At 54.6% G+C, this 19,910-nt stretch overlaps 1 protein-coding gene across 5 annotated transcripts in view; it reads right to left on the reverse strand.

Annotated features, from left to right (window-relative positions):
• The window catches only part of ADAMTS14 (ADAM metallopeptidase with thrombospondin type 1 motif 14), a 95,407-nt gene that overhangs the window by 10,133 nt on the left and 65,364 nt on the right, over nt 1-19,910 (reverse strand). For 2 of the 5 annotated variants that reach the window (XM_086382209.1, XM_086382210.1), the window contains exons 7-17: nt 18,582-18,687; nt 16,533-16,676; nt 15,785-15,917; nt 14,150-14,263; nt 12,476-12,624; nt 10,387-10,562; nt 7,963-8,096; nt 7,460-7,583; nt 6,442-6,522; nt 2,019-2,182; nt 408-576 (exon numbers count right to left, since the gene is read on the reverse strand). In XM_086382209.1, coding sequence (XP_086238335.1) covers nt 408-576; nt 2,019-2,182; nt 6,442-6,522; nt 7,460-7,583; nt 7,963-8,096; nt 10,387-10,562; nt 12,476-12,624; nt 14,150-14,263; nt 15,785-15,917; nt 16,533-16,676; nt 18,582-18,687 — 1,494 coding nt within the window. Of the gene's footprint in view, nt 1-407; nt 577-2,018; nt 2,183-6,441; nt 6,523-7,459; nt 7,584-7,962; nt 8,097-10,386; nt 10,563-12,475; nt 12,625-14,149; nt 14,264-15,784; nt 15,918-16,532; nt 16,677-18,581; nt 18,688-19,910 lie in introns of those variants that run through there. The other 3 variants (XR_015156873.1, XM_086382211.1, XR_015156875.1) reach the window with 3 other exon arrangements.

A 19,910-nucleotide genomic window follows, 5' to 3' on the forward strand; every position in this document is an offset into this window, starting at 1 on the left:
TATCCTGGCCCAGAGCCTCAGGGACTGTGAGCTCTGAGTCCCACCTCCCTCTGGGCCTGTGCAACATCTCCTCCCAAAGTCACTTTCTAAGGAAGCCACCAGCCCATCTCAGGTGTCCCTGCCATAGTGCAGGTGGGGATGTGGCTCTGCACCACAGCCTCTCCGCACAGAGGGGGAGCCCTTGCAGGGCAGAGACCCTGCCCCAGGCTTGTCTCTAGCACCCCCAGCCCAGCCCCAAGGCCCTGCCCAGGCAGGCTGTCACACCCCAGCGACCTTGATGGAGAAACTGAGGCATGAGCTGGGGCCACGGTAAGTGGAGACAATTTCAGCCCCCTGACCCCTCCTGCTCCTCTCCCGAGAGGCCCTGGGCTGCCCCACAAGGGGGCTGCAGTCAGGCAGGCTGGTACCTCCTCCGCAGGCCTTGGTGCAGGGCGCCCAGCTCTTGAGTGCCCACTCGTAGGTGTCTGTCTCCTCCAGGAGCACATTGTTGCTCCCGATAAGGGGCAGCAGGTCCTCGTGGATGATGTACTTGTAGGCCAGACTGCTGCGGGGGCCACTTTCAGCTGGGGGGAGTACCTGAGGGGAGACGGAGGAGGTGGCACAGGACTGGAGGGCGGGGAGCAAGGCCAGCATAGGGAGATCAGAGAGGAGGAGTCACCAGGGAGGATGTGGGGTCAGAAGCAGAACCAGTGGAAGCCAGGAGGGGGTAGCACCGAGTATGGCCTGGGGAGGACTTTCAGACCCATAGCCACAGGAAAACTCAGGCCAAGCACCTACTGCGTGCCTGGCCTGAACAGCCTGTGTGCCCATTGGTGATTCTCCCTCCCACACACCTAAGTTCCAACAAGGGCAGGAACCATGTCTGCTGGTCTGTCCTGCTCACGAGAGCACTCACACTGCCTGTCTCTAGAAGATGGTCTACGATAGAGATTCTTATCAGATATATGATTGCAAATACTTTCCCCCATTCTGTTCAGGTAATCTTCTCACTTTCCTGAAAATGTCTTTTCATGTACAAAAGCTTTCAATTTCCATGAAGACCAGTTTATCTCTCTCTTTTTTTTTTTTCTTTCATTGCTCATGCTTTTGGTATCGTATCTAGGAATCCAAGGTCATGATTTATCCCTCTATTTTCTCCAAGAGTTCTATGGCTTTAGCTCTTATTCTTGGGGCTTTGATCTATTGTGAGCTGATTTTGGTAGACGGCGTGAGGCAGGAGTTCAACTTCATTCTTCTGCCTGTAGATATCCCATTATGCAAGCATTGTTAGTTGCAGAGATCCTTCTTTCCCCATTGAATATTCTTGGTATTCTTGCTGGAAATCAACTGGCCATAGGTGTACGAGTGGGCAGTAAATATAGCGTGAACAGGAAGCACATGTTGGATTGAATTAATATACTGACACCGACTGGCTTCAGACCCTGTCCTCTAGGACCTCCCTGACCAGCAAGAGTATCACCAGAAACAAAGCATGTCCAGGGCCTCCCTGTCACCAGTCAGTGACAACAGAGGCTCTCCTGACCTGGTCTCCTAAGTTAACAATCCGTGATCCACAAGCTCTGGCTTATGGTCTAGGAAGAGGAGGTGTGGGCAGAGGTGGGCCCCAGCTGGGACAGTAGCTGGCAGTGTCAGACAGCACCCATGAGCCACAGGCCATTGGACGCACTTGCTGGCAAAGTCACAATGCAAGTGGACGCCAGAAGATGGCAGAATAACAGGGGGAACCAACCCAGGTCCTCCAGCCCCTCCTGGGCCCTATCTCTGAGCTTGCATTATGGAGGACAGGCTCCCTGAAGGGGTGTCTCTGACTGGACAGTGAGACAACAGTTTCTTTTTCCCTTCTCACTTCCCATCCTACCAGCCTGGAAGTATGAAGGGCATCTTGGCCTTGTCCAGGCTCCCAAAGACACCTAAACAGGAACAGGAGTGTTGGCTCAGCAGCAGAGACAGGGGGTTAGGGGACTGGGCTGGGGCAGCAAGGTGAGTGGGCAGGGGCCACCATGCGGGCGAGGGCTCACCAGGACAGTGACGGCTTCGGGCAGGGGGCCACTGGTTTTGAGGCTCTCCTTGGCATCCTCCACCACGTACTCCCACTCCAGGCCCATTGCGGTGAAGGTCCGGCTCGTGGCTTCCTTGCCCTTGGGGTTGAGGATGAAGCTGCCTGTGACCTGGTTCTTCACCGCTGGCCATGGGAAGAGGGTCACACAGATTTCTATTCCCCTCCACAGGAGCATGAGCCACACCTCAGGGCTTCAAGGCCGTCCCCACGGGTCCCTCGGGGCTCTTGCCTACCTGTCACTCTGTCCCCACCTGAGCCTTTCCCCAGTCAGATGGGTCGTGCCACTGCCCCCTGGCAGCACCCCTGCCTCTGGAATGGTGCACACCATTCCTCTCCCCTGGTCTCCCCTTCTTCCTGCCTGACAGATCTCCACCCACATTTAAGGCTCAGCACAGTAACCTCTATGCTGCTGCCGCCACTAAGTCGCTTCAGTCATGTCTGACTCTGTGCAACCCCATAGACGGCAGCTCACCAGGCTCCTCTGTCCCTGGGATTCTCGAGGCAAGAACACTGGAGTGGGTTGCCATTTCCTTCTCCAATGCATGCATGCATGCTAAGTCAGTTCAGTCGTGTCCGACTCTGTGCAACCCTATGAACAGCAGCCCACCAGGCTCCTCTGACCACGGGATTCTCTAGGCAAGAATACTGGAGTGGGTTGCCATTTCCTTCTCCAAACAACCTCTATAGCAGAGCATAAAGGCTAAGAGTATAGGCTCTGGAGTTAGACTGATCTGGGAAAATTACTCAGAGTCCTTGTGCTGCCTCAGTTTCACCATGTATAAATTTTGAATGCCCTTTGAGGATAATCACAGTATCCCATGCTCACCTACCCTGCCAAGAGGCTCTTGGGACAATTAAAGTTCATATATGTAAAGAACGAGGCTGTGTGCATGGCATGCAGTTGGCACATAATAAATGGTAGGCACTACTACTGGCATCAAAGCAGCGTCTGAGTTATAGTTGCAATTACAGACACCCTGTCTCTCCCACAGCCTGTCAGGATATCTCCTCTACCTCGGTGTCCCTGGCCCACAACAGGGCTGAGCACAGAGTGGGTGGATAAAAAAAATATCTGTAAACGTCTACCCCTTACAGTCCCAGCCAGTGAGTAACTCACAGCCTACAACTGGAACAGGCTGGCGGGCAGGAGGTGTGTAGGCTGCAGACACCCCAGCAAAGGCCCCGATTCACAGCCTTATTCACCCTGGAAGCACCAGGGGTCAGAGAAGGGCTGAACCCTGGGACCCGAGCCCCCAGCCAGGTGGGGAGGACAAAGGCTCTGGAGCCCTGGGGTGTCCCCACCTGGGGTAATTATAACATAAGAGCCAGGGATACAGGGCACCAACCACAGGCTGGTCACTCTGCTCACTGCCAAAGTGCAATCCTCACATGCATTCTGAGGTTGGTGCTGTTATTAATCCAGATGGGGAATCAGAGGCTCCCAGATGGGCAGGGGTGTGTCCTGGACACGCAGAGGCTGATGGTCCAGTTCTCAGGAGGGCCAGCCTCTTTAGTGAGCAGGAGGAGAGATGCCCCTACCCCCGACAACCTCATCTGGCCCAGCTCCAGAATGGCCAGACCCTCCAGGCTAGCGCCAAGCATCGCCTTAGGCAGGGCCCTTGTCTGTCCCCATAGCTCACGGCTACTGCTGTCCCCCAGTCTCTGGCTGTACACCCCACATTCCAGGGGGTGCTGGAATCCACCATCCAAGTCCTACCAGCTCTGAGCCCAGGCCCTACGACTGACCTGCTCCATATTTCCAGCAATTTTCTTAACCTCTCAGGGCCTCAGTTTCCTCAACTGCAAAATGGGGTAAAAAGAAGGTTGTCATGAGGCTCCAGCAAATGAAGAGTGCCAGCTTCCAGCCCCACACACAGTGGGTGCTACAAGCACGGCTTCTCTCCCTTCACTTCCTTTCAGAGTCCATGCCCCTAAATTCCAGGAGTGCCAGACGTGTTTGGACAGGGCCTTGGCCTTCACTGCCAAGGCGGCCACCTGTCCCAGGCTTCTCCAGAGAGCACACACCCTGTCAGCACACATGTGCACACACGGGCACATGCGCACACACTCACACATGTATATTCTGCACACTTTTACCAGGGTTGCTGTGGATCTCACACACATAATAGTCACACAATCTGTGCCAACGACAGGTCTCAGTTCTGCTTCCTTCCCACACAAGCTCCTGGAGAGCTCTAACCCTCAGGGACTCATCCCACAAGCCTCTACCCCAACCTCCACAGAAGCCCGTCTGCTACCTACAAGCCCATCGAGCTAGCTCCCTGGGAAGGCTAGACATCTGCACAGGGTAGGGATGGATGGAAGGAGCTGGACAGGCAGCCCAAGGGGCTGCTGATAGTATGGAATCATCCGTAGGGCTGCAGTAAGAGAAGTATTTGTAACCACCTTCTTTCAAGGGCAAATGACCTTCTCTCCCTGCCCCTGTCCCTCCCCAGCCCCTGTGCTGGCACAATTCCCCAGAGCCAGACAGGCAGCTGTGCAGGGAGATGGTGCAGCCAAAGCCCTCCCATCTCACAGCCAGAGGTGTGGCTGGCAGAGGCACGCGGCTGGGAGATCGGACACCAAGGTCCAGACTGGCTCATCCTGCAGGTGAATGAGGGTGCACAAATCGCCCATAACCCACTTAGGGCCTCAGTTTCCCCTTCTGCCTACTTCAACTCCACTCAGGTGCCTTCCAGACCAGGTGAGGAATTTCTACAGCTGGGCTAATGTAGATGCACAGAGAGTGCAAGTTCCCCAGGAGACCTTTTAAATGTTTTCTATTATTTTAATAATAACCTAAAAACACGACTGTTGGCATTTTTGTAATATATGAACTTTCCCAGAGATGTTACATTTTGTGTTTGTGTTCATGATGAGCTGGTAACAAGCAGTGCGAGTTGGTGGCTGTAGTAGGTAAGAGGGGGCTCTGGACAGGCCATGGCCCAGGGCCATCACAACCACGCACCCTCTGTAAGGAGTCTGAACATAGACAAGTGTGGGGAACCCAGCACTGCCCAGCGTGTGGGCAGCAGCCTTCTGCCCCCCTGCTCACCAGGAGCCTGCTCCAAACCATACTAATGTGCTTTCAATCGAGATAAAATTCACATTGAATACAACTCTGCCTTTTAAAGGGTGCGATTCTGTGACTGTGTAATCACCACCACTATCTAATTCCAGAACATTTCATCACCCCTGAAAGAAATCTGAGACCCATTTGTAGTCACTCACACCATTTTCCCCTCTCTCCAGCCCCTGACAACCATCAACCTACTTCCTGTCTCTATGGATTTGCCTATTCTGCACATGCTCATTTTTTGATGCCAATTTTAGTTTCAGCAAAAACAGAATGAAGCAAAGAAACACACAAAAATCTCCCCTTCTTACACTTATGGGCTTAATTTTAATTCTACTGATTGATTTGGGGGGCTGTCATTTTTGATGTCTTGGTTTTATAGCTGTATAACTGCTGCATGTATAAAGGGTAGGCATCCAGCTTAGAGATTATGTGTTTAAGCATCATTATAATAAGAATAATTAAAAGGTCCCTCTGGTAGACTGCAAAAACAGCCACAAATTCCTCCTATTCCTGTTGGTTCACCCCTTTGCACTGTGATGCACCACATCTCCCATTAGGAGATACTCTGCTTCTACCTCTTGAATCTGGGTTTGGCCATGGGGCTTGTTTAGACCACTCGGACATGAGAAAGCAGGACGCAAGCAGAGACCTGAAATGGGCTTGCACATCGGGGTTTGCCTGCTCTTGCCACTCCTGAGGACCATGCAACAGATCCCACGTGCATAATCCCAGGCTAGCCAGCTGGGGACATGACCCTGTCACCCCAGCTGACAGCCAGTACCAACCAGGTCCCTACAGACCCACCAGCTGACTGCACTTGGGTGAGTGAGTTTCCAGGAGGATGAGTTAGAAGAAGCACCCAGCTGAACCCAGCCCAAATCGGGGATCCACAGAACTGATGCTAATAAACACTTGCTGCATGAAGCTGCTAAGTTCGGGGATGATGTATTATACAGCAAACGTTAACTAATACATTCTATGGAAATGGGTTACCTTTAAAAGGTACCTATGTGCACAAGAAATGAACAGTGGTTGCCCCTGGGGAAGGAAAGTGCTTCTGGGGTAGAGGGTGGAAGGAATGTCCCCTGGATCCCCTTTCATACCTTCTGAAATCTGAAGCATGGAGCCTTTTTCCAATTCAACACAAATGAAAAATCAATCAACAAAAAAGCATTCTCTCACATTATTCAAATTCAAGAAATGTCCCCTACATTAGAATCTTCTCTTCCGTTCTCCCAGCTCCCCCACACCTGCGGGCAGGTCCCAGGGGCTGGCTGCCCATCACCTAGCACCCCGTACTCACCAATGTGGTGGGGGACCTTCTCCAGCTCCTCAATCTGGATGTGCCTGGCACCTGCTGGGATCTGCACCAGCTTGAGAGCTCCTGCCACAGAAGAGGTTCCAGAAAAATCATGAGCATCCTGAGCTGGGAGCACCACGCCCAGCATCTCCCATCACCCCTGCTCCTCACAGGCACCCTGGAAGCTCAGTCTCCTTATCTGTAAATAGGAACAGGCCCTTCTTTACAAAGTGCTGAGAAGTTCACAGTTACATAGCTTAAAATGCTCTATAAAAACTATGGATTCAGTGTGTGTGTCACTTGCTACTATTTCCCACTGTCTTGACCCTCCTCTTCTCTCCTGAGGTTCCCCTCTCCCCTTTCTTCTCATACTTAAAGCCACTGTAGGGATTTAGATGAAACAAGCCATGAAGATCCAGCATTAGGCGGTCCCCATGATCCTCCCAATCCAATGCCTGAAAACTAACCTTTCTCAGAACCATCAACTTTCCCCCAACAAGGAGAGACGAGGCAAAGCTGAAATACTCCCAAAGGGGAAATGAATCTAATTCAAACTAAAGTGTAAAGGACTAATATCTGGCCCTTTTCAATAGAGGTATGGAGAGAAGTCAAGAACTTAACCAGGAGTTCAAAGCAGGAAGCACTTCAGTTAAAAAAACAACAAACGAAAAAACAAGGTAAAAGATGAGGATGAAAAGGAAAATTGCTAGTCCAGCCTGGGCCTCATCTTTAGACCTATCTCACCCTCACTCCCAGCAACAGGCCAAGGCCAAGCTTAGTTCCTATGACCCACAGTGCTGAGCTGGAAATGCTTCTGAGCTCCTGAGCCCAAGCGCAGGCACAGCACACCTGGATGGTGAGGGACCACAGTCAGGGCAGAGGCTCCAGGGCCCCCTCTCCCTGCCTGAACTGTGGCCTGGCTCAGCAGGAAAGGGCTCAACTAGGGATGGCTCATTCTCTAGGGCCCTGGCTGGACCAGAACCCCACTGCTCCTGGTCATCCGCCAACCCCACCTGCTCACCTGCCTGCTTGGAGGCCTTGCCCAGTGTCCCCTTCACAGTCCTGCAGTGGGAGTTGTCGCCGCCACAGACCCCACACTTGTCATCTGCCTTCATGGACCCCACTTCCTTGTCACAGCCGACAGGCTAAAGTCAGAGATGGGGTCAGCAAAAGGAGGCTTCCACACCCGCATTGCCACGTGCGGTCGGCAGCCCCTGGCCCCCTCTCCAGTCCCCAGACATGAAAGGACCGTAGACTGAGAGGCATTCCTGGACGGGACTCTGCCACAAACATGCTATGTGACACAGTCAAGCTCTGAAACCTAGCCACGCCTCTCTCCTTGAATGCGGCTGGGCAGTGACCCCTTTCCAGCATCCCAGAGTTATGCTGAGGACAAGAGGTGTCATGGGTAGGGAAGGTGAGGTGATGCCTGTCTTCCCAGGGAACAGAAGGAGGGGGAGGCGCTGTAGCCCTCCAGTCTCCTGGGGCAGGCAGGGGGCGGGTGGTCCAGAGGGGGCCACCTACCACACACTCGCCGCGGGCACAGACACTGTACAGGTCCCGGTAGCTGCAGCGAGTCCCATCATGGACCACCTGGTTCATGAAGACCACGTCCCCTGTGTCCTCTGACTGGCAGATCAGTTCACACTTCTGGGCATCTGTGGGGAAACGGAACACACTGAGCAGGCTGGGCTCGAAGAAAGTGGGCTGGCCTAGCCCGACACTAGTACGTGGCCGGAACAGGAAGTCCCAGGGGCCAGCTCTGGGGTGGAGCTGGGCATAAGATCCCTGCTATGGCACTTAGGAGCCATGTAACTTTGGGTAACTTATCTGACCTCTCTGAACCTCAGTTCCTTATTTATTACCCCCATCAGTAAAATGCCACATCACGCTGTTAAGAAACAGCAAGTGATAAAACAATAACAACAATTAGCCAACACTTAATGAAAGCTAACTATGTGCCAAACCTTTATACATTCTTGATGTACAACTTTAAATGCTTTTTTGTGAATTAGCTAATTTAAACCTGTCAATACTCCCCAGGAAGTAGGTTCTAGCATTACAGAGGAGGAAACCAAGGACCAAAGAGGTTAAGGAATTTGCTCATGGCCACTCAGCCACCCAGGAAGTGGCAGAGCCAGGATTCTAACCCAGGCTGTCTGGTTTGGGCCAGAGTCTGCTTTGATCTCTACATACACATCACCAGTCACACATATGACAGTGAACCTCAATATGTCTGTGAACAGTGGTCTGGGTTTGGGCTTACAAAATGGAGCAGCAGTGACGGAAGGAAGGAGATCCTTTCCAGAGGTCCTTTCTAGTTTTAACAATCAAATGTTCTCTGTCTAGGCTATTAATGTCCTATAAAAGTAGGTTCCGGAGAACATATAAACATTTGCTGTGTTTCTTAGAAAAGGGGAGACTGGAGTTTAGCTAACTTCCTGGAATTTGTGTAAAAGTCCTGGGAAAACCCAAAGTCCAACTGTCCCATTGACCTTGCAGCCCTTCTCCACCCCGTGTGGGTTGCCTGTGTGGGTTCTGGATGGATCTGCAAAGCTTCCAAAGCAAAATTTGTCAGGAACCATCTGGCTCCTGGCTCCTCAACCCTAAGGTCCCTGTTGCCCAGTGACATCATGTCCCAGCACTCAGGACTTGAGTCTAGAGTCCCAACATCCAGTATCATTTTGGATCTCACACACAGGAGCAGCCATACTTCCAGTGGGACCTGGGCCAGGGGCCGAGGGGTAGGGAGCTTTCACCCTCCCACAGAAAGGCAAGACCCTGACCAGTATACCTCAAGCAAGTGGGTTTCCAGGCAGCCCTGAAAGCCAGCCAACAGTGGCATGGAGGTGGTGAGCTCCCCAGACTAGGGGGAGTCTAAGCAGGGAAGAGACACTCCCTGCAAGCATGTCCCGGAGGGGTCTGTGCTCTGGCGGGCAACACACAGGCCCTCTGAGGTCCCTTCCAACTTGAAGACTCTCATTCTAAATGAGAGCTGAAGAACGGAGGGTCTTGCAATGGTGATTTGAAACCAGGGCTATGAGAGGGAAGCCCTGGGTTAGGGAGAGCAAAGGCCATTCTGATCAGCACTGCCTGAGGCTGAGGGCTGGGTAGTAGGGGGTGAGCATCAGGTTGTGGAAGGACCATGGAGAGGCTGGCCAAGCAAGGGAGATTCAGAGGACAGCTGAAGATCCTTCCAGCCTGAAGACACTAAGCTGGCGTGAGTCCCAGCCCTTCACTGGCTTCTCTCTGCTGCCAAGAGTTATTGTTGTTCAATCACTAAGTCATGTCCGATTCCTTGAGATTCCATGGACTGCAGCACACCAGGCTTCCCTGTCCTTCACTCTTTCTCAGTTTGCTCAAATTCATGCCCGTTGAGTCAGTGATGCTATCTAACCATCTCATCCTCTGCCACTACAAGAGACATCACTGAAAAAGCTCCAATATAGACAGGCACTGGCTTAGCCCCAAAATTCTGACCCTCTACATGAGTCCCATGGCCTGTGTCCAGGGGCAGTTTGGAGGGGCTCAGTGGGAGGATCCCACAGGTCCCATTGACCTGACTTTCCAATCATTTTCATTAACGCCTGAAACAGTAGTACAATCAGTACAAACCTAAAAACATGGTCGGTAATAGCACTGAGCTTCTCTGGACTCTGGTGATGCAAAGCGAGGAATGCCTGCACCTGGGCCTTCCGCCCACGGCAGGACATGTTTGAAAGCACCCGCCCCGCCACCAGCACTGCCGCCGGCCTCAATGGTACTTCTGGGCCAAGTGACCCCTGCTCAAGACATTGCCCTCGCATCAGCCAGGACACAGCATAAGAATTCAAATCCAGGATGATTTTCGTGACGATGGTGGGCCCCCAATGTATACAGTGCAAAGGTCTGCACAAAGGCATAGGGCAAACCTGCCAACTGCAATGCCCCTTTGCGTGCCCCACTCACCATCGTCCGGCTCATAGGGGATCCAGCTGTGCTTGGCGTTCTGGTGAACGTAGTAGGAGCTGCGCTTGGCACACTGCTGGGCCCGGAAGTCCTCGTAGGGCCCCGGACACTCCTCGATGTTGCAGATCTGGTACTGGAACATGGGCCCTGAGCACATGCGGCCTCCGTAAGCTGGGCTGGGACAGGCATAAAGAGACTGTGCTGGCTGGAAAGGCTGGACGGGTGGCAGGCTTTCCCACAGCCACCTGGGTGGCTCAGCCCTTTAGAGGAGCATAAAACAGGGCCCCACTAACTTGGAAGTTAGGGGGGACCCCACTGTGAGGGCTGCTGAGCTCAGTCTTTTGGTCCCTTCAGGCATATGCCACCCAGTTGAGTGTTTCTGTGATCGGAAGAAGACAGAATGAAAGAAACGGGGCAAGAGACGGGGTGGAGAGGAGGAAGACAAGAGGGAAAGACTAACCGCTCCAGCTGGGCTGGAAGAGAAATCAGTCTGACTCATCTTTGTGTATTCTTTCACCCGCTACACAGGCCTGACGCACAGTAGGCCCCCAACACAGGACTCCGCTGCTCTCATTTGCATCCACTTCCATTTAATATCACCATAAACTAAGGAGAGGTAAAAGAGACTTGGGTTTGGAGTCAAAAGATCTAGCTGAATCTACGCCCAAGTCCTGTTATGCCTTAATTTCCCCTTTCAAGGAGGGACCATAACACCTCTTATTTTATCTACCTCCTGGTGTGTCTGTGAAGAATAAATTTTAAAAAGGTATCCTTAAGCAATCTGTACTCTCGTCCCCATTAAATTAAAAAAGATTCGGTTAGATTACAGGTACAAAGTATTCAAGTGAATGGGGCTCCTGGAACTCTGTACAGAGGTGCTGGGAGGGTTATGTGGGCTTAAGCACAGGAGTGCTGAGCACCCCACCTGGCGCAGAGAAAGCAGTCCGTACCCCGGAGTAATTAGAACAGAGGCCGTCCTTCATTAGCGCTTAAACTGTGCTGGGGAGAGTACACATAATATTTCATTTAAGCCTCATAAAATAAAAATAGTTATTTCAGAGCAGTTCAATAAACAGGAGCTTCGATCAAGGGAATAACTATGTGTCATGACCAGGAGGTAGTTTATCCAGAGTGGGCACCGCTGGCCTTTTCTCTAACCCAGCTTTCATACCCCCAACAGGCTGAAGTTACAAGGCTGTTCTCTTTGGCTCCTACTTGTAAAGGGTCAGTACGGCCATCTGACATGGGAACAGGAGGCACTGAGAGTCCCATCCCTGGAGGTATACACGCAGCAGAGTAGGAAGGACTACTCCTGGAGATGCTGGAGAGAAGATGACCACCACTGAGCCTCTGTGATCCTAGGACCCTGCCATTCTGAGGTCCCCATCACATCCCTCATTGCTGTGAGGGCTAGGCTGGCCCTGCCCCACAGAGGTTCTGCATCCCTGGTTCCTGGGACCAGCAGACCCACAGGGCCAGACTGGGCCAGCCCCCAGCTCCCATGAAGCTGTTCTAAGCAGGCTGCATCAGCTCGGGAGATGGAGGCCATAAAGAGCTGGTGCTCAGAGGTACCAAAACCACTGGAGGGGAACCCATGGAGAGGATAAAAGGGAGAAATAGATCGCTCCCCAAGAATGCTGAAAAATGGGGGGCAGGGAAGCAAGGAGAGGATTTGACATTAGAAAGAGATAAGAAAAACTGAAGAAGTTTTGCTTCATGTAGTAGGAAACAGACTTGGGGAATTTATTCTCCGAAAATATGGCTAGTGAACAGTGTTTTTTCAAAGTTTAGCTGCAGGATCAGGGTCACAGAAGGGCTTGTTGAACTGACCAAGCCTTGGGCCCACCCAGACTCTCTGCACATGAGATATTGAGAATCACCAGCTCAGACCTGTCCTCAGATGTCAGACCCAATGGGAGATGTCTGACCGAGGTGGAAGTGATTTGGTGCCCGCAACAATTTGGGTCCTCATCCACTGGAATATGTAGCCACCTGCAGGGGACCTTCTTTCTTGGGCCCTGCCCCCCAGTGTCTCCCCCTCCAAGCCCCTCAGGCCCCTGCCCTGCCCACCTCAGCCAAGTGCACTCACGGGGGATTGTCACAGCTCCGGCTACGGGATCGAACCCCGCCCCCACAGGACCGTGAACACGACCCGAACTTGGTCCAGGAGCTCCAGCCTCCGTCCTGGCCATAAGTCTGCTCCGGCGACTTCCAGATGCAGTGACCTTTGAAGCACCACTGGGATGGAGCAGAGAGTGTGAGGTCATCCTGGAGCCACTGCCATAGAAAGTGACCAACTGGGTACCGTGGGTGAGCCCAGAGAAAGGAATGCTAAGAGCACCAGCCTCAGGGTCACACGGAATCCAGTGCCTACTGTGAGCTGAATGACCCTCAGCAAAGAATATCCCTTTCAGAGCCCACTCCTCAGCTGGACAATGGGGATAAGAGCACTCGCCCACAGGGTTGTTGTGAGCACTCACATACAGCCCTTCAATAACAGCAGGTGATATAATAACAATGACAAGAGCTGCAATTATTTGATTTACCACCCCCAGAAGCACAAAGAGCTGATAAGGGAGAGAAGACATAATCTTCCCACACAATCTACAGTTGATCTTGGCTCTGGACCTCAAAATCACCATCTGGGACTCCAAGCAGGTATGTTCATAGGAGGGAAGCCAGCTACCCGGGAGGTCCAGCCACACAGTGGAGGGTGTATGCCTCAAGTCCAAGAAGCCCAGGTTTGAATCCTGGCTTGGCCATTACTAGCTGTGTGTGGCTTTGGAAGAGCTTCACCTCGCTGAACCTCAGTGTACTTGCCTGGTAAACGGGACTGTTCTCAGAACTGAAGGCAACCACACGCACAAAGGCCTCAGCACAAGGCCAGGCGCAAAGGAGAGCTCAGCCCAGGTTAACTCCCTTCCCTCCTCCTGTAGGGCCATAGGTAAGAAATACAGTAAAGCTGTCCAGGCCATTTGCAAGAGAGAACTCAGTGTTTCTCAGCCTCAGAGTCACCAGGGGAACTTTTAAAACTCCGGATGTCTCAGCTTCACCCCCAGACTGAGTCAGACTCTGTAGGGATAGAGATTTTTAAAAGAAGCCCCACCTATCTGTGAAGGGACAGACCATTTACAGATGTGAGTATGCTGAGGGCCGAGGGTGAAGGGCAGATGACAGGCTGGTGGGGGGAGCACCCTGCTTCTTCCCAGCGCCCTCATTTGCTTTGACAGGACTCCTAACTTCACAAGAAGCCGAGGAGAGGGACGTGCTTGGTCAGAGGATGACACAGAGCTGGCCCAAGGTCACCACAGAGAGCTGCGGGGAGAGGCAGGGCCAGCGATAGAGCAGAGGTGGGGTTTCAGAACTCAGCTCAAGACTCTCAGACCCGGGGACCCCTGAACAAGCCCCCCCCGCCCCCCGCTAATCACCCTCTGTTTGACCTCCACAAGTTCCCTAACCAGCCTCGGCCTCAGTCTCCTCATCTGTAAAATGGGAGTAAATGTGCCTGCTGACGCATATGAGACAAGGCCAAACCTGCTCTCTGTAGAAGCCAAAGACTGTGGTCCCGGGGAGGAGAGGGGGTGTGTGAGAGTTCATGTGAGGACTCCACACCCATCTGCCTGCACGCAAGGCTCACTCTTGTCCCACACTCCCACCCTGCCCTGGCCACCATGCACTCACATCCACACTGGGCAGAGGGCAGGTCCCCCTAGGGGCCGGCACCCAGGAAGGCGCTCCGCCTGCAGCCCCAGCCCACAGCTACCTTGCCTGGCGCGCACTCAGTCCCATCCAGCGGGGGCCCCTTCTTGGTCTTGCAGAAGTACGGGTTGTCGGGGTGGCTGCACCACAGCTGCCTGCAGGCCTCGAAGGTCCTGAACTGTGCGGCAAGGGGGACGGGGTCACCGGGCTGGACTGGCCCTCCAGCTCTGGCAAGTTGTCCAGGGGAACCGATAGTGACAGAGAGGGGGCAGGGTGTGGGTGGGCGCTGGGCCAAACACTGCCAGGGAGGCAGGAGGGGCCCATCCAACCAGAGCCCCACACGTCCACCAGCTCAACTCCACCCCAAGTGCCAGTGGCCTCCAGCAACCCCACCGAGAAGAAGGTGCCAGCCACAGCTCACACGCCTCTGCTCTCCCCTCCAAGGCCTCCATTCTTGTCTTGCAGAGGCCACTCTGTCGCTGAGCAGGGACCAGGGTTTGAGGCTGTGATGAGGCTGGGTCTGCTGATGCCCCCTAAGCTCTGTGCCTGTCGGGGGCTTGGAGGGAGCTGCCAGTCTAGCCCAGACCCTGCAGCACCCAGAAAACGTTAGGACTCCCATCTCCCTCTTATATAAGGTTGGGGCGGTAGTTTAGTCGCTAAGTCATGTCCAATTCTTGCAATCCCATGGACTATATAGCCTGCCAGACTCCTTTGTCCACGGGATTTCCCAGGCAGGAATACTGGAGGGGGTTGCCATTTCCTCATATAAGGCTGGTAACCTTATATTTCACATTGTCTAGGGAAGCCTCAATCTCCTTTTCTCTATAATCCCCTGCCAGCCAAACTTATGTCCTACACACATACAGCCTCTGGGCATTGAAATCCCATTTCCCAGCTGCTGCTCCATCCTCAAAGCGGAGACCAGGTGTTCCAGTGTTGCCTGGGCCGGGCACAAGATTGCCACACACAGGGCCTTCAGGTCCTGCAGAGATGAGGAGGGGGCTACGTTCCTGGATGTGGGAGGTATGACGTACTCTAGGCACCAAGGCCTCACCCCTTGGGACATCCCCCTTGTCCTGGGATGTCCCCTTCTCTGAGCCTCTGCCTGGGCCCTGCTCAGTGGCTGTTTGATTCTCCCCTGGGGGGCTCAGCTGATTCCAGGCTCCAGGCTCTCCCTGCCTTGTCCTGCAGGGGAGGACGGGGTTCTGCTCCCTTGTATCTATCATCTCAGGCACAGGGCAGAGGATGGAGGGAGCATGCAACTGACCCCCTGGAGAGATTATTACGTGGGACACAGGAGAACTTCACCAGGGTGGGAAGTCTGCACCAAACATCCTCCCAAACATCCAGACAGCAGAGGGTGGCAACTGTTTCTCTACCAGCCCAGAGCTAGTACCTGATCTAACACACAGGCCACCTGGCAGATAAACCCCCCAGTGACCAGCCTGGCCTGCCAGGACCCGTCAGTGCCCACCCTCTGTGTTCTACTCTGTCCCCATCCTTCCAGGCGTTTTCCAGCCCCCACACACACTGACTCCCCACCCCTCCATGGGACTGGGTGCAGTGGGGACATAGCAGAAGGTGGTAGGGCCTAGACCCTGGTCATCCTGTAGTCCCCTATGGTGGCTCCATGAATGACCAGCCTGGGATCCAGGAGGCTGGCCTGGCATCCCAGCTGGCAGAGGCCATGGGAACTCACCGCCGAGCAGGTGTGGTACCCGGTGCCAAAGTCGAAGCGACACTGCTCATCCATTGAGTAGTCAATGCCAGGCAGCTCCGGGGGCTGGGGCCAGGCAGGCGCAAAGGGGTCATCAAGGAGACAGTCATAGGAACTGCCGGCAGAGGCAGGGAGTGAGCTGGGCGGCGCAGGAAGGCCCCATCTCTCCCTTCCCAGAGGAGGGGGCGGGAACCAAGCTAGGAAGGCCTGCAGGGACCCGCCTGCTGCTTTGTGCTGGTTGCTGCGCTCTCCAGGGAAAATGGACCACCCCACAGGTGCCCCTGCTTCCACTCATGACCATGTCTGGGCTCCAAGGCAAGGCTACCAGGGCCAGCCTTAGGCACGCAGCTCGTGGCTTCCTTATAGGGCCCATTTCACCCACATTACAGAGTTCACACCATGGCCCAGAATAAGGGCTGGCTCCCAGACAGTTTGAGGGCTCACTGCCCTGAGAGAGGAAGATAAATCAGCCCACCATGCAGGACGTATGCTGGGTCCTGGCCGATCGCTGCAGAGGTTAGTGACAGTATCTCTGCCGGCACCTACCCCACCCAAATCCACTCTGCACCCGTCCGTGGCCTTGAGCTCCAGAATCCAATACTCATCCTGGGCCTCCACGTTCCCGGAGGCCCAGGAACTGACCAGCAAAGCCGGACTGGAGCATGTGTCTGGGGTGGGATGGTGTTCTGAGGGGAGACAATGGGGGAGGCGGAGGGTGGAGGTGACCTACGGGAGGTAGCGGCTGAGCTCCAGCTTGCTGCAGCGAGACCAGTGGAAGCGATGGAAGGCGGCCTGCACCAGGGGCGCCATGACACTGCCCAGGCTGGTCTCATCCGCACAGCCGTTCGCCTGACCGTCGTGCTCCATGCCGAGCCTGGAGGTGGGGGAGCAGAGAGGGCAGTCCTGAGTCACACCTGGGGAGCCCACCCCTGGGAAGACGAGCAGGTGGGCTGGAGACTCTGCCCTAACCAGGCTTCAGACTGTGCCTTTTGGCCTTAGGTTCCCCACTGTGCAGTGGGGAGAGCCACCCCACTGGATGGAAGCTGAGGCCCCACGTTGCCCCTCAATCAGGCTGAGCTCATTCTGCCCTCCAGTCCCCTCCTCAAACCCTCCCTAACGTCCTCACGCTCAAGCCGCACTCTGGCCCCAGGACACCCTTCCTGGCCCCCCCGCCCAGGGGCTGTCTGCCCACAGCAGGGGCCACCTGCACCACAGTTAACAAGTTGCACACCATCCACTGTCTTCCCTCCAAACCTGAGGCCTCGTGCGCAAGGACCAGTTTCATTCTGTTCAGTATGACTTGGCTTACAGCGCCCTCCCTGTGTACCAGCCTCCTTAGCTTCTTCTAGACCTGGCCTTACAGAGCTATGTGTGTGGTACCCACCTGCCATAATGGTAGTTTAAATGTAAAAGTTTGCTCTTCATAGTTAGTGTGCATGCTAAGGTACATCAGTCATGTCTGATTCTTCACGACCCCATGGACTGAAGCCCACCAGGCTCTTCTGCCCATAGGATGCTCCAGGCAAGAATACTAGAGTGGGTTGCTGTGCCTTCCACCAGGGGATCTTCCCAACCCAGGGATCAAACCCACATTGCTTATGTCTCCTGCATTGGCAGGTGTGTTCTTTACCACTAGCACCATCTGGGAAGCCCTTTGTAGTTAGTATGTAACACCGAAGCCCAAAGGTTCTAAATTCTTACACATTCCCAGATGTCTGCATCTGGCCTTGACCACTAGACAGACACGTGGGCCTCTAAGCTTGACCTTGTCTCTCTGTAGGCAGCGGCTCTGTGAGTGAAGAGTGCCCCCCACATACAGAAGACAAACTCCGGGCTCTAGAATATGTGGAAGTGTTGGCGGCCAGGGCAGGAAGGGCCCTCAGAGACTTCCCCAGTGTCAGCCTCTGTGTTGCAGCTGAGGAAACGAAGGCCCGAGAGAGGAGGTGCCACCCGCTCAGCGAAGGGCAGGGCTGGGGTGAAACCGTGGGGGCAGGCAGATGCGGAGAGGGGCATGGCTGACCGTGGGTGGCAGGCTTGCCCTCGCAGCTGGCCCACTCCTTCCCATGTCCTTCCAGCTGCAAAAAATGGCCCTCACTCTACGCCTTGGCTGGGGACAGGCAAGCTGGGAGCGTGTCCCTCAGCTCTGCCCTGGGGACAGACAAGGCCAGGAGGCGCGGCTGTGACAGGTGTGTGTCACCGCTGAACACTGGATGGTGGATTATTTATTTTCTCCCAGTACATAGTGTCTTGCATGCTTTTGTGTCCCATTCTCCACGGAAGCCCTATTTCTAGAACAGAGCCTGGCACACAACAGGTGTTCAAGAAATACTGGTTGACTGAATGAATGAATACACTCTAAACCAAACCCAGGTCCGAGGATCACGTAAGCCAGCCACCAGCCTGGCCCGAGTCCTGGACCTACATGCACCTGTTTAAGACAGACTCTGGCCAGCACTCCATATGCGAGCAGCAGGGAGGGCCTCGAGGGGTGACTGGACAGAGGCCACCCAGAGAGCACAGTGCTGCCTCTGAGGGGACACTGTCACTGAGCTGCCAAAGGCAGGGCCACGTCTGGTCTCCCACAGCCCTGGGATTTGGGGGCTGGGACCAAGGCAGACCCAGAATTGCTCTCTGGGCCCCGGGGCTCCCTCCCCCTTGGGGCAGCTCCTCTGGCATCTCCCAGGAGCCTGGGATGGGACTCAGAACTGGGACAAAATCTCCCATACCCACAGACTTCCTTGGGGCTCAAGGCACAGCCCACCCCCTCGGGGCTACTTACACGTGGCCAGTCTCGTGGGCCACCACAAAGGCTGAGGAGAAGCCGTCTTCGTGGTTGAGGGCACAGCTCCTCAGGGGGTGGCACATGCCGGTGACAGGCGCGTACCCTGCCGGGGACGGGGAGAGAGGGCAGAAAGAGGTCACAGGCAGATGAGGCAGGACACAACGAGGTCTGTGCTAAGCCAGCTACCACAGGCATGTCTGGATCGGGTCAGTGCCAGAGGGTCCCGGGAGGAAGAAGGATTCTTGCAACATCCCGCCCTGTATGTATGCAGCTGCAGTGTGGCACCTGGGCCAAGCTGCCCGCACATCCTTCCCTCCTGGCCTGCGGCTCCCTGTGCCTTCAGCCCCTCCTCTAAACAAGGCAGCGTGCCCAAGCCTGCACACACCCAGCTTCCAAGCTGCAGCCTTCCAGCCAGCCAGTTGGTCAGCTGACAAGCTCCACACATCTGTGCAGTGTGACCCCTGGCAGTGTTAGACACTATGGGGAGAATAGAGGAATCAGGTGCCAGCCCGCACTCCCATCCTACAGCACATCCACACCCGTGAGGAGCAGACAGTTTCGCAGGCAGACCAGGGTCAGGAGGTTACTTAGGGGTGGGCCTGGAGGGCTGGAGTTCCAGGAGCGCAGAGGGATGTGTGGGGATGCCTGGGAGGCATCCAAGGAATGGGTCTAATGGAAGGGGTTGAGGGGACCAGGGCATGACTTACGAGGGGCCTAGAGCTGGGGCTGGGGGAGAGGTGAGAGACTATGGGGAGGTGGGGGTGGACACGTGGAGGGGAAGACATGGGCAGAGTGAAGACACAACTGGGTAGGCTTCAGGAGACACGGGCAGTGCAGGGGGCCAGCACACAGTAGCCATGGTGAGGCCAGAACTGGCTGAGTGGCTTTGTGTGAGAGGCCTATGATCCAGGGGGCTGCGTCCCTGCCTCCCCAGGGCCTGTAATTGGCTGGGAAGGCAGCCTGGGCTGGGGAAGACCTCTGAAGAGGGGGCGATGGCAGAGAACGCTCCCTACCCAGGGCTTTCGGCCAGCCAGGACCAGACAGCTATTCTCTGTCTTCAGAACTGCCAAAACCCTTTCCTGAGATGGTCCTGGGGGTATAGAAGTTTCTGGGGTCCTGCCTGTCCTAGAGGTCCGGATGTGCTCAACAGCACATGCGAGCACATACATGTGTGGGTGTCTGTGTGCACATGTGTCTGGGCAGGAGTACACATTTGTCTGTACGTGTGTGTCAATCTGTGTGTGTACAAGCTCGCCTTGGGGATTTCAGGGATTCAGACAAGCAGATTTTATGGGTACAGGCTGACCCTCTTCTAGCACCAGGCCA

The sequence above is a fragment of the Bos grunniens genome, chromosome 28 (genome assembly GCF_055505025.1).
Source record: "Bos grunniens cultivar Pamir isolate PY7600 chromosome 28, Bosgru_T2T1.0, whole genome shotgun sequence".
NCBI classification, from domain to species: Eukaryota; Metazoa; Chordata; class Mammalia; order Artiodactyla; family Bovidae; genus Bos; species Bos grunniens.